This window comes from Crassostrea angulata, chromosome 1, assembly GCF_025612915.1.
Source record: "Crassostrea angulata isolate pt1a10 chromosome 1, ASM2561291v2, whole genome shotgun sequence".
In the NCBI taxonomy this organism is placed as follows: Eukaryota; Metazoa; Mollusca; class Bivalvia; order Ostreida; family Ostreidae; genus Magallana; species Magallana angulata.
In genome coordinates this window covers 711,188-724,507 of record NC_069111.1, presented here as the reverse complement: position 1 = coordinate 724,507, position 13,320 = coordinate 711,188, and the positions used below count along the sequence as shown (strand labels likewise).

General features: G+C 32.7%; 1 protein-coding gene across 1 annotated transcript; it reads right to left on the bottom strand.

Moving 5' to 3' along the window:
- Positions 1-380: 380 nt before the first annotated feature.
- On the bottom strand, positions 381-12,186 carry LOC128172129 (uncharacterized). The gene is made up of 5 exons (XM_052837899.1): positions 12,059-12,186; positions 10,746-10,799; positions 5,131-5,190; positions 3,094-3,173; positions 381-635 (listed from the first exon to the last, which is right to left on the bottom strand). Exons 1-5 carry the CDS (start codon positions 12,133-12,135, stop codon positions 556-558), a joined length of 351 nt encoding a protein of 116 aa, XP_052693859.1. The 5' UTR covers positions 12,136-12,186; the 3' UTR covers positions 381-555.
- Positions 12,187-13,320: the final 1,134 nt, after the last annotated feature.

Here is a 13,320-nt window from a genome sequence, read left to right as displayed (position 1 = left end):
AGTATGTGAATATTGAACTTCCAAACAATGTTGACGACTATTTAAATACTTTCAGATGTGAGATGGTTCTATATATTTATTGAAAATAAGCAACCAACAGGCATACACTCATTCAAAGGAACAGTTTCTATTACATGTAAAAAAATAATTTTTTTAATAACAATATTAATTCTCAAGACTGTTTTCGGCTGTTTAATAGAACTGAAGTGTTTAATTTGGTACACCAGAAAACCTATGCGAATATCTATTACTGGAAAATCAAACAAATGTCTGATAGAGTAAATTGGTAAATCATTGTTTTGTTTTTTTATATAACAATTAGAGTTTGAGTAAACTGAACTTAAAAGTACAAATATTTTGTGAAAACTGCGAACACTTTATTGTTTTGTAATTGAACATCCAAACAATCACATACATGTACAAAGCACAGCACTGTTATGCTCGGGAATTCAATTCTAAATCTTTTGTTGTTGTAAATTTTAAACACGAGCAATAAATGACCGTATAATGTATTTGTAAGTAAAATTATTACATTGCACCAGCAGTCAATAATTTTCATACGATCCATCTTTTGCGTTTCCCTTGAGGTGATTTTGAATCACTTAAAAGCTCTTTGAGGGCTTCTGAAAAATATTCTGAGAAAAGTAATTTTAATAGATATTACAAACAACGAAGAATGAGTTGCATACAGTAAAAAGAACTATATATATGAAATTAATACTTGAAATAAAAAGCCGTTGTACGCTAAGAATGCGAAAATGGCGGGAAGAGGTAAACTTAATGATGTCATATTTTTAAATTGTGGGCACTTTTATTAAAATAAAAAATATATAAAAACTTGATATGTAAATTTGTACAAATACAACAACGAATTATTATAGTAAAATGACGATGTTCATTTTAGGGGACCATTTTAAGCTCAAACCATATATATGGTCATTTCTTTGGATTTTTAAACATCTAAATTATTGTCAACATTCGATTGTACCATTAGAGATGCATTTGTACGATTTTAATTCGTTTGTACCATTAAAAAACCGTTTTAACGATTGAGAAATTATTTATACCAACTAATAAAAAAGGCCTACAGACCAGGAGTTACCTGAGTACTATCGCCCCTAAATTTACATGGCAGAGGGTATCATTTTTGCAATTACAAAAGTTTCAAATTGGAGTCTAAACCCTAATCTGCTGAAACTGCCAAATATTAACTACATATTCACTATACATCCATAATGGCCCCTCCCAAGGGCCCCGTGACCCAGAAATCAAAATTTTCACAATGTTTGTAGAGGGCCTCCTGAACAGATATTAGATTTATGAACTCATTTTATCTTTACTATTGCTGAGGTTGAAAAGAAAATGTTTAAAGATTTCATACATTTTCATTTTAAGGTCAAATTTGTCCCGCCCTAGGGCTTGAACTCCAGATCAAGGGGCCTTGAATTTCAGAACTTTGGTAAAGGGCTACACAAACATCATAACCAACCAATCAGTTTTTATCCCAACATGTGTGTGAGTAGGTAGGATTTTCAGAAATAGTGCCTTTTTATGCTTTTTTGGCCCTGCCCATAACAAGAGGCCCATGGGTCACATTGTTCACCTGAGGAACAATATGAATGATGAAATTTGCTCAATTGAGTCATAATACAACCTATGTGGACAATGTGGTATAATACATGTAGATCCAGTAAAAATAAAAATTTATGTTTTTTACCATGGATATTTTTATGGTAATAATCAAGTCACTTTTTAACATGATAATTTTATAGCCACATCATATGTTGAGCATTGCAACTCCAAAATGATTATAAACAATTGTTTACATTTGGGATATAAACTTACATCAAACTCTGAACCCCCCTTGTAAGGCCTAAGAATCGTCCAGGGGCCAAAGTCTAAACAATTTTAAAGAATCAGCAAAATGTCAAAATAAATGGTTTCTAAAAACAGATTTTCTCTTTTTATTCCTATGTATTTTTTTGCCCCTCCCCCTTTACGATGTGACCCAATCCTAACACCGGGGATCATGATTTGAACACACCTTGAGTCTATATGTACCCTACCTGAGGATGCTTCCACACAAGTATCAGCTTTTCTGGCCAACTGGTTTCCCTTTGATTCTCTTTGATTAAAGATTTTTCTATATATAATCATATGAAAAAAATTGACCTTATTGTGGCCCCACCCTCCCCTGGGGATCATGATTTTAAGAACTTTGAATCAACACCACCTGAGGTTGCTTTTACATAAGTTTTAGTTTTCTGTCTGATTAGGTTTCAAGAACATTTTAAAAGATTTACTCTATATATTCGAAACACCCCCCTCCCATTGGGGCCCTACCCTACCCCCGGGGGTCATGATTTTCACAACTTTGTTTCTATACCACCAGAGGATGTTTTTGCATAAGTTTCAGATTTCCCGGATTAAAAGCTTTTGAAAAGATATTTTATAAGTTTTACTCTACATATTCCTAGGTAAAAGATAAACCCCTTATGTTGGCCCAACCTTACCCATGGGTGTCATAATTTTTAGAATTTTGAATTTACACCACCTGAGGATGCTTCCACACAAATTTCTCAAAAACTTTCAATAATTCCTAATTTTTTCTCCTTGCAAAAAAAGCGTGGTTCTTAATTTTCACAACTTTGAATTCCATTTACCCAAGGGTGCTTTGTGCCAAGTTTGGTTGAAATTGGTCCAGTAGTTCTTGAGAAGATATTGAAAATTTGAAAAGTTTACAGACGAACAGGCAGACGGACGACAGATCAGAAATGCTCACATGAGCTTTAAGCGTCGGGTCATTGACTTAAACAAGTTTGACAGCTTACCAGGAATAATCTAATGATGCATTTGACTGGAAAATTTTCACATTAATAAATAGTAACTTGTTTTACTTCTTAGTATAATTTTAATTCCCAAGGGAAAGCAAATATTTCAATAATAAAATAAAATAAAATGTTCTGAGTTTCTACGTGTCAATTATAAATTTAAAAAGAGTGTCATGGATGACTACGTAATACATTCTAAGTTCTTTTACCACACGTCGGAAAGGCCAGATTGCAATGAAAATATGTTAGTTTCAATACATACTCGCTTTTAATATTCTTGTGAGGATATCAACGTTGTCAAGCATACCTGGTCCAACAGATCGTATAATTGCTCTTGATTTTCTGTAAAATAGGGCGATTGTATTAAATAACATGAGACACATGGGGCTTCAGCAACAATATCCATAATAAAATCAGTTATTTGTCGTCTTTTACAAAATACTTGAACATGGCAGTAAAATAGATCCTGTATAAAAAGATATAAATTTTTTTAAGGTAATCGAGAGTTAAATCATTGAGGTCCTTTTGTTACAGGATGGTTTCATACTCATATCACACATTAAGTGTTGCGTTTCTCTGAAAGATCTTAAATAATTGTTTACTGTGGAATCATTAAATTTCGTGGGGGCCAATTTTAGTGGATGACTTAAATTTTACAGGTTCGTGGGGACGTGATTTCGTGTATTCTTATATACAGTCAAACTTCGTTATCTCAAACTAGAGGGGGCTGTTGAAAAACTTCAAGATATCCGAGTATTTCAGATATCGAGGGTAAAATACGTAAAACAAAAGAGGTGTTTGGGACTTAAAAATTACATCGGCATATCCAATGTATTCGAGATATCGGTGTTGGAGAAATCGAAGTTCAACTGTATCTACAAAAGGAAATTTGACTTTATTACCCTAATTTATCACATTCATGGAGGATGTTATTTCGTACATGAGAGGTACCCACGAATTCCACGAAAATTGAGCCACCACGAAATGTTATGATTCCACGGTAATTAAATATTAAAATACATCAAACTTTGAAACCCCCGTGGGGTCCAAAAATTGTCCAGGGACAGACAGACGGACGCCAGACAAAAAGTGATCAGAAAAACTAACTTGAAATTTTCACTCAGTTGATACAAATCATTCATTATTACGAGAGTAGGATAGTGAAATTCCACCGGAAAGACAACATTCACGGTCTAGGACCAGACTCTGTTGAGTCCTAGACCATGAATCTTGGCACCGAGGGAAATTATACTATACCATATGAGTATATATTGAATGATTATTTTTCTCGCATTTTACATTAAAAAACGATGTCAGACAATCCTCTGTTATGATGTTCAAGAAATTATTTTCGATTTATCCCTCCGCGTGCTTTAAAAAGTGCAAGTCAAAATGATAAGATACAATAGTTTCATCAATGAAAATATAATAAATTGTAATTCATTAAGCAAAACAATTACTTAATGGATAATATCAATCAATTATTATGCGTTTCTCTAGAGCAGACAGTGTGTGTTTACGTTTCAAAGCGGCGTAGTAATATACAATGTAAGACAAACAAATCTCTCACTGGACAAACCGATATCACACTAGTAAGAATGCGAGCAGAAAAAACCCAAATGATTAGGTACAAAATCATTACGTACATGTAAAAACAACTGAATTTAAAGACATTATTATCACCCTTCCAATGCATGTATTTATTTGATTAAAGTGAAAATACAAAGGTATAGGACGTGAACGAGAACTAGTAATTCACATTTTTTATTACTAAAGATATAAGAAGGTGATTTTACATTTAAGAAATTCTAAAGATAATACTTTCCTAGGGAGAGCTGCAGAGTTCAATATTTTTTTACTGTTACAAGAGCATTTCGACTTTCGATCGAAAAAATTATGTTTTTGTTCATTTTTATTCTTTATAGATTTTGTCATCGTTGTTCTAAAACAGATTATTCAAAATAGTATTAGGTCAAGTTTAATTTTGGAAACAATCAAGCAGTTTGTGACAGAATTAAGTGCCTTGGACGTAGAAAAATTCTGATCATTTGCAGTTTCCAATTAGTTGCAGTTAAGGTTCATTTTCTTCGCAGATGTTTCCAAGAGAGGGGGTATATAAGTATTTTACAAACATCTCTTGTTTCGTCAGAATTTGCAAAGTAATTCAACATTTTGACAAGGGGTGCGCGCACGTCGAATTTTACGGTAAACAGGCTGAAAAGAACCAATGTACTACGTAAAATAACATTCATAGAATATTGAACACTCTGTCTTTCTAAATTCTTTGCAAAAATTATACCGTTGCAAATCAGTCAGAAATTGATTAAGGTTGTTCAGTGACATTGAAAACGATTCCTCTCTGAAATAAAAAAAGTTTGTAAAGAAGTAATAAAATATAACTTTATTTAACATTAAAGAAAACCCTTGATCGTATAAGGTTAAAAGGCTCCTGTTCATCATTACATAAGGCTAATTCCTTTTTAAAATGAAACAAATGAAAAATAATGCACTGTTGAAACTATTTATTGAAGTTTTAGAGCCTCCACTGTAGAAACGGACTAGGGTAACGCGCTTTACCCTAGTCCGATTTGGCGAAATTTTTTCGCACAAGTTTTCACCTTTTCCAGGGTTGATTCTAAAAATTATTGCGCAGTATATGTTAGGCGGTGTTAGTTTTAAATCGATCGTAATTATAGAGATAACGCGAGCCGAAGATTTCCTCCCAGCTAGGGTAAAGCCATTTTCGCTAGCCAAGGGTTTTCGGTCCACTTTGCTCCCCATAAACCCTTGGCGAATTTCACTACGAAAACTCGGTGATGTGGTGGCAACTTGAGTTGCGCCCCTTGCATATTTACATTTTAATCGAATTAAACAACGGGTTATATACACACTATCTCATTAATACAATGTGTTGACTACCGAATATCCGAACATAATTATCGATGTTATTAAATACGAATTAGATTATAACCTAGGGAAAGCACGGACTGTTTTATTCATAGTGTTTTGTAAGGACCTGTACCGGGAGTGAAAAAGTCGCCGATTTAAATGAAAGCTTTCATGCCATAAAGCCAGGTATCTGCGGACAAAAAAAATTAAATAAAACACATCTCATTGAACCCTTAAAAGCAATAACCATAAGCAGTAACGTATATACTATCGGGATAGACAACTTCTACATTCGCTACGTTTACTTCCCATGCTTTCACGCGAACAAAGACAAGTTTGTAGAACTATGTTCATTCCCAGTAAAACATACTGGTTTTTTAAAACAATCTGGTCAGACCATCGTTGGGGAAGCACTGTACTCGAGAACTTGTGTCTCAACTTGTTAAAAGCACCGAATATTTTACCAAAGATCACACTTGTGTTTTCTTTTAAAGTTTATATTTACCAGCACTGAGATTGGATCAGCTAATTGCAGCTGCAGCCAATCATAAAACGGAGCTTGTCACCGAGTTTTCGTAATGATATCCGCCAAGGGTTTATGAGGAGCGAAGTGGACCGAAAACCCTTGACTAGCGAAGACGGTAGTTTTTATACAATTCTGAAAATCTAAATATTTGTGTAAGAGTTTGAATGATTTTTGTTAATCATTGAAATAATAATCAAAGGCCGTGAATCCGAAAAGAAGGTCAATTTGTTAGTTTTTTAAAGTGAAACATAACACTACAATGACACTGTGTAGAAACGGACTATGGTAACGCACTTTATCCTAGTCCAAGATGGCGATAGGGAAGCAAGCTTCGATTTGTTTAGACAAGATTTACGCATTCGTTGAGGTAGTATGACGGAATAAATACACTAATTTACACGATTTGAAGTGTATAAACGAAACAAATGCATTTGCAGAATCTATCCTTACAAAAGCGAAAAAGCAGGGATTTTTTTTACTATGATTGTGTAAAGCAAGTTCATGACTAAGGTAAAGATTTTTAAAACTTCATACGTGATAAGGGTAACGCTGTAAGAAATTTCTTATAGAGAGCATAAATGTCTTCTGAGATACTTTTCTGGGTCTATCTTAAGGGGCTATTTTTGTAGATTAGAAGCGTACTCTTCGAGCAAATCTATAACCCATTGCGTAATACACAACAACACTGAAAAATTACACGTACTGCTATTTGGCGTCTGACAAAGACTTATGTATACATGATTAATATCTAATAAAAATAGATTGCCAACATACATATTTCAATGCTATGAACAGATTTTCTCAATTTTCTACAATGACCATGTCGAAGTCACGCTATTCTATCCCCCTTCCTCGCAATCACATACACTTACGCATATTCCCGTTACCCTGTAATTTTGATTTTTGTCTATTACTTTACGATTAAAACTTGTAATTTGAGAGTTAAACATTTAAATCTTAAGCTTTTTATTCAGCAAAATGTCTGCACGAAGAAATATTTGTTACCGTTACAGCGATTCGATGTCGTGGAATGCGGGTCACATCAGGCGCATAAAGCCTTACGAGGAATGCGTGCGAGAACCGTGTAAAACGTTCGTCAGGTTATTGAGAATTCATTGATAGATAACAATAAACATTGTACTTTGTACATCTTTAAGCAAACTTGTATTCTTTTTCAACAAACAAAAGAATAAGACAGTTGTGAGACGGAGGCTGCCTATTAAGAATGCCCATAACGTTTCCGTATCGGTACAATATTCAAATACGCAATCCGTCAACATGTTTTATATCGTTAACAAATTATCATAATGACTTCCATTGGCAATTCGAATCAACTATAAGTGACACTGTGGTATTGTTATCATACATAACCTTGGACATCGGTTAACGGCCAGAACCTGTTTATCAAATATTGGGTATTTGATTTCATTGGGTATAATTGATTTTTATGCTGTATAGTATCATTTGGAATGATAGAAAATTCAACAACAAAAAATAATGAAAAATATTCTATTCATATTCTATGAAATGCGAATTATTTACTCTTATCAACCCTCTTAACAGAAAATAACTAGATGTTTAATTACAATGATTACAATATATTTTGTCCAAGCAATTATTCTTGAAAATATCCGCCGTTATACAGCCAGATTTTCGGTCTGAAATCTAAATCATTTATTTTGTTCTTTCCATAACAATGTTTAGAATTTTAAAAAAGGAAATCATAAAGCAGTGATACACTTCGAAAACTTCATTTTTATTTCGTTATGCGTATCTTCTAGTGGATTTGAATTTTTTCTGGTTTTATGTTCGGAAAATATTCTTCTGCGCGGTTAGTATGATCAAAGAAAAAAAATAATCATTTGATTGCAAGGCATTAATTTTAAATTCTATTCTCGGCTTGTGCAAATAAAAAATTAACAACGTATTTTCACCAACCCAGCAAAATTTACAGCATGGACACTCCTAAAAAATAATAATAATAATGTGAATAATTATGTTTCAAAGGCGGTTTGCAAACTGTTTAGCGTCGGGCAAAGCGTGCAGCGTTTCGTGAAAACTGTTAAGCGCTTCGGTTGAACCGCCGTTTAGCAAGCAAGTGGTAAAGTAGTACATTTTAGGGTCTGTAGTTTAAAAAAAATTAAATCATATGTTATATCTCCAAATACTAAAGCACGATGTGATGTGTTTCTTCCATACTAGGAAATTTAACAAACGTTCGAATAACAATTCATATGTTAATATAATAAATTTAGATGAAAAATAAAGATGTACATTATAACATTATGCATGTATAATTTTTGAATGCACATTGATGGAACTAGATATAAAAAACGAACTCATTAAATAGGGTCATGCAATCGCTCGAATATCCAAATTTAAATTATGCACAACAAAAACAATCTTCCGAATCAATTATTATGACGACCTATATTACGTTTGAATGCGTTATAAACGCACCGCAAACTTTACTCAATAAAGTATGTTTTTTTTCTTCACGTCATCGTTACACAAATGCGCCGTGGGAAAAAGAATAATGCATACCGCGGCAAATCGCGTTACTTTATGCATAAATTGTTGATTTCTATTGTTTATCATGTTAAATAAAAATATTTCTACATGCATTTTGAAAATTTATTCCAATCTCCGTAATCTACCGAGGTCATAACGGAACTTCCCGAGACCTCAGTCTCAATTGTGCATCCGATACCTTATAAAATATATCTACGTGTAGTTCAAAAAGTATGACGTCTTTTAAAAACGACAGAATCAGTGATGGATATCGAAAAAAAAGTTCTATTTCAATATAACAAACTGTTTAAAACTGTTACAAAGTAAAACTATGAGAGAGCAGTTACAAAGTCAAGCTATGTAAATATTTAAATGTTAAACAAGTTTATTTACTCTAGTCATAAAAATACTTTACCCTAATCGCAACATATCGCTTCATCAGCTTTACCCCATCTTCGCTAGCCAAGGGTTTTCGGTCCACTTCGCTCCCCATAAACCCTTGGCGGATTTCATTACGAAAACTCGGTGACAAGCTCCGTTTTATGATTGGCTGCAGCTGCGATTAGCTGATCCAATCGCAGTGCTGGTAAATATAAACTTTAAAAGAAAACACAAGTGTGATCTTTGGTAAAACATTCGGTGCTTTTAACAAGTTGAGATACAAGTTCTCGAGTACAGTGCTTCCCCAACGATGGTCTGACCAGATTGTTGTAAAAAACCAGTATGTTTTACTGGGAATGAACATAGTTCTACAAACTTGTCTTTGTTCGCGTGAAAGCATGGGAAGTAAACGTAGCGAATGTAGAAGTTGTCTATCCCGATAGCATAACATATATGTTACTGCTTATGGTTATTGCTTTTAAGGGTTCAATGAGATGTGTTTTATTTAATTTTTTTTGTCCGCAGATACCTGGTTTTATGGTATGAAAGCTTTCATATAAATCGGCGACTTTTTCACTCCCGGTACAGGTCCTTACAAAACACTATGAATAAAACATTCCGTGCTTCCCCTAGGTTATAACCTAATTCGTATGTAATAACATCGATAATTATCTTCCGATATTCGGTAGTCAACAAGTTGTATTAATGAGATAGTGTGTATATAACCCGTTGTTTAATTCGATTAAAATGTAAATATGCAAGGGACGCAACTCAAGTTGCTCGCTTGATAGCGCCACCACATCACCGAGTTTTTGTAGTAAAGTCCGCCAAGGGTTTATAGGGAGCAAAGTGGACCGAAAACCCTTGGCTAGCGAAGATGAAATACTACAAATAAATTAACTTTTTGCCTATTGATATATTCATAAAGACCAGTGTTTATTATTTGATAAAAGAGAAAGATTTTTAACAACTGTTTTTAAGATATATTCCAGTTCAAATCCTCTATCAATTTTCCAAACTCTACCAAGTGTTGATTCAATTTTACCAGAAAACTGAACGATGATAACACTACACGCACATAAGCATTAAGGTTCTAAACTACTTATATTGACCTTGATCTGCTGATGTTAAATATATTTGATGTCAATGATATAAAAAAAAAATGTATTTTTTTATTGTTTTTTCTTCTGCATTTTTCAATATTATTTTGCGTCGCGGGTCATGTGTTTATAAAAAATAATGCGTCATAAATCCAATAGAAAAATATGCTTGATGATATTGACTTACAGATACAATTTTAACTTTTATATGATAGTGCCATCCAAAATGTTTTAGCGGAACACATCAATAGAAAAAAATATTCGCAATTTCATATCTTTTGAATCAAGTCTATTTTGTTTGTGCTTAATGCCTTATCAAAAAGTTATGTGAATTTTATTTGATTTTATTTGTTGTGATTTGAACACATTTAACTATTGGTATAAAGTTTTATTACAATCCAATATTGAAAAGTCAAGCCCTGAATAAAAAACATTTTAACACGTAGACTGCCATGTAAACGAGTCAGTGATAAAACAGCTTATCAATGTTGTAAGACAACGCTTTACCTTTGCAAGTCGGTTTCCAGTTGAAGCTTGTTGAAGAATTCCGAGTCATATTGCCTACAATGATAGGGTAATAACCAGCTTGTGTTTAACTAACATAATTAGTGCATGTGCACTTGACGCCGTATTTGATTGCATTTTACTTTCAACACAATATCACATATTGGTATATTAAAATACAATAATATTTTACAATATATTTTCCTCTTGAGGTATTTGTAACACCTAAAAAGTAAAGTTTGTTTTAAGCATGAATGAAAAAAGCGAAGCGCATCTTGACCGGTCTTGAAAAAAAAAGATAATTGTATTCGAAAAACATCGTATTCATCGTAGCCACGTTCCGCTGGATTTTCAAGTACTAAAAATCAATACTTAGCATATATACATATAATGTGTCTTTCTTCACAGAAAGAATTATAAAAATGATAGAAGTCAATTTGATGCACACGGACTCTTCTGAACTTATACATGACGACGTTTGCCCCCCCCCCCCGCCCTAAAAAAACCTCTCAAAATACTTGCATTAGAGTAACTGCTCGCACCTTTGGTATTTCAAAATTAGTAAGATGATGTCCGTAAACTAGAAATGAATTTTAACTCATCAGTTATTGTCGTGAAATTAATCAAAAATATTCATTTTTTATAAACCAGCCCCCCCCCCCACCCCCAACCCACCCTTTGTTTCAAAGTAGGCTTTCATTTGAAATACATGTAAAAAACAATTATAGTTTAATTTAACCTGAAGAACAATATTTAAAAAAGAAATACTATATGACCACGCACTACACCACTTCCAGTTTGATATAAAATCATGATGTATGTATGTAATTAAGGTTTGACATTTAATACAAAAGATGGTGCTAAAATAAAGGTATTATATATTCATTTGAAACAATAAAACACATACAGACTACAGTAAAAATCCGAAATAGTTTAAGTTTTTACTCAGCTGCAGCAAAAAGAAATTATACCTCATATAATCAATATAAGTTTAGATTTTCATCTGCCTGCTTCTCCAAATATCAAACCAGTTACTTTTTAATTTCAAAAATTGATTTTAAATAATAGTTTTAGAAATAAAACACAATTAAGGAAAAGAAAATGTATGCTAAAAATGTGTACAAAAAATAAAATACAAAGCTCTTTTATGAGGGTAAAATATTATTTACCGCACTTGCGCGCTCTTTTATTTCTAGTTTGTAATGTAAAATAAAAAGAAAATATCGTTCATTTTAGCTGTTAGGTATCCCAGAAATAGTAATAATAATTTAAAGTTTTTGCATTAGCATTAGTGAAATGATAATGTATGTACTTACACATCCGGCAAGAACTTGCAGATTCCTAATGTCAAAACACAGGCATATGTCAAAGCTATATAGCTTAGTTTTGTCATCTTTTCTGAAAAAAAATGTGACAAGAGATGTTTGTGAAACACTTATGCCTGTCTTCCTCCCTTAAATATACATTATAGAGTGCACAAGCATTTATTATAGGCAGTATACATTATAGGCAAAATAATGGAAATGAAATTATATTAACCTTTTGAACTTAATGGGGCATGGTCACGATTCGGGTCAAATTTTATTTTCTGCTTTTATTTAACACTATGCTTTAGGAAAGCATTTTATAATGATCATATGAAATTTGAAATATGATCATATGAAATTTAAACGGAAACTGCAAATAATCGATATTTTTGTTAAGTGATCACAAACGAGGGTGGTGAGAAAAAGTGAGTGAAAACGTTTTTTCCAAAATGGATGTCAGTTTAAAAAGATACACCCCTTCTCCCTAAAACCACCCCTTTTTGTGAATATCAAACCTAAACATGATTACGAGATAGAAGCAAGGAAAAATAATTTTTTCATCTGAAACATAATTCCGACTTTTTGAGACTTTTGACGTCAGAGCACATATATGCAACTAAATAATCTCTTTTTCTAAAAATGAATGCTGCTGAAATGAGCAAATTCAAATACAATTGGAAATCAGCAAAAATAACATTATTAAAAAAGATTGCGTGATGCACATTAGTATAATAAAAGTCAAGTAGGCGAAAAATATGTGCAACTTTGATTCTTTAGGCTTAGAAAGAAAGGTACAGGGTGTCCCAGAATATCTTACACCATTTAAAATCAATGTAAAATAATTAATGCTTGGCCAAAACTTGCAAATTGTGACTCAAAAAGTAAAATAGATTAATTATTTCCATCAAAACAGTTTAGGAGAAAAATGTGCTTCTCATTGATTTTTGATATCACAAAATTGCACCATTTTTCTTTGGTTGAATTGAATCTTTTTCAAGATAAATCAGACAAGAGAGCAGGTATCTTCTGTTTAAAATAGGTTTTTTTTTCAAACAAAGACTCCAGATGTAGTTTGATCAAGTTTTAAACTATTACAAAGCGGATTAAAAGATTTAAAATACCTTAAACGTGTTGGAGTATATGCAAAAAACTAAAATATAGCCCACAAAAACCCCCTAAATAAAAAACTATATTTTGGTTCCAGTTTTTTATCAGGTCAGTTGAAATTTATACCAGACTAAATTTAAAGGCAACTTTTAAATTTAAAGCAC

Coding starts and splice junctions, on each gene's coding strand:
- LOC128172129 (XM_052837899.1), bottom strand. CDS start 12,135: ATGACAAAACTAAGCTATATAGCTTTGACATATGCCTGTGTTTTGACA. Junction 10,800..12,058: donor TGCAAGTTCTTGCCGGATGT/GTAAGTACATAC, acceptor CTATCATTGTAG/GCAATATGACTCGGAATTCT. Junction 3,174..5,130: donor TTTCTGACTGATTTGCAACG/GTATAATTTTTG, acceptor CCTATTTTACAG/AAAATCAAGAGCAATTATAC.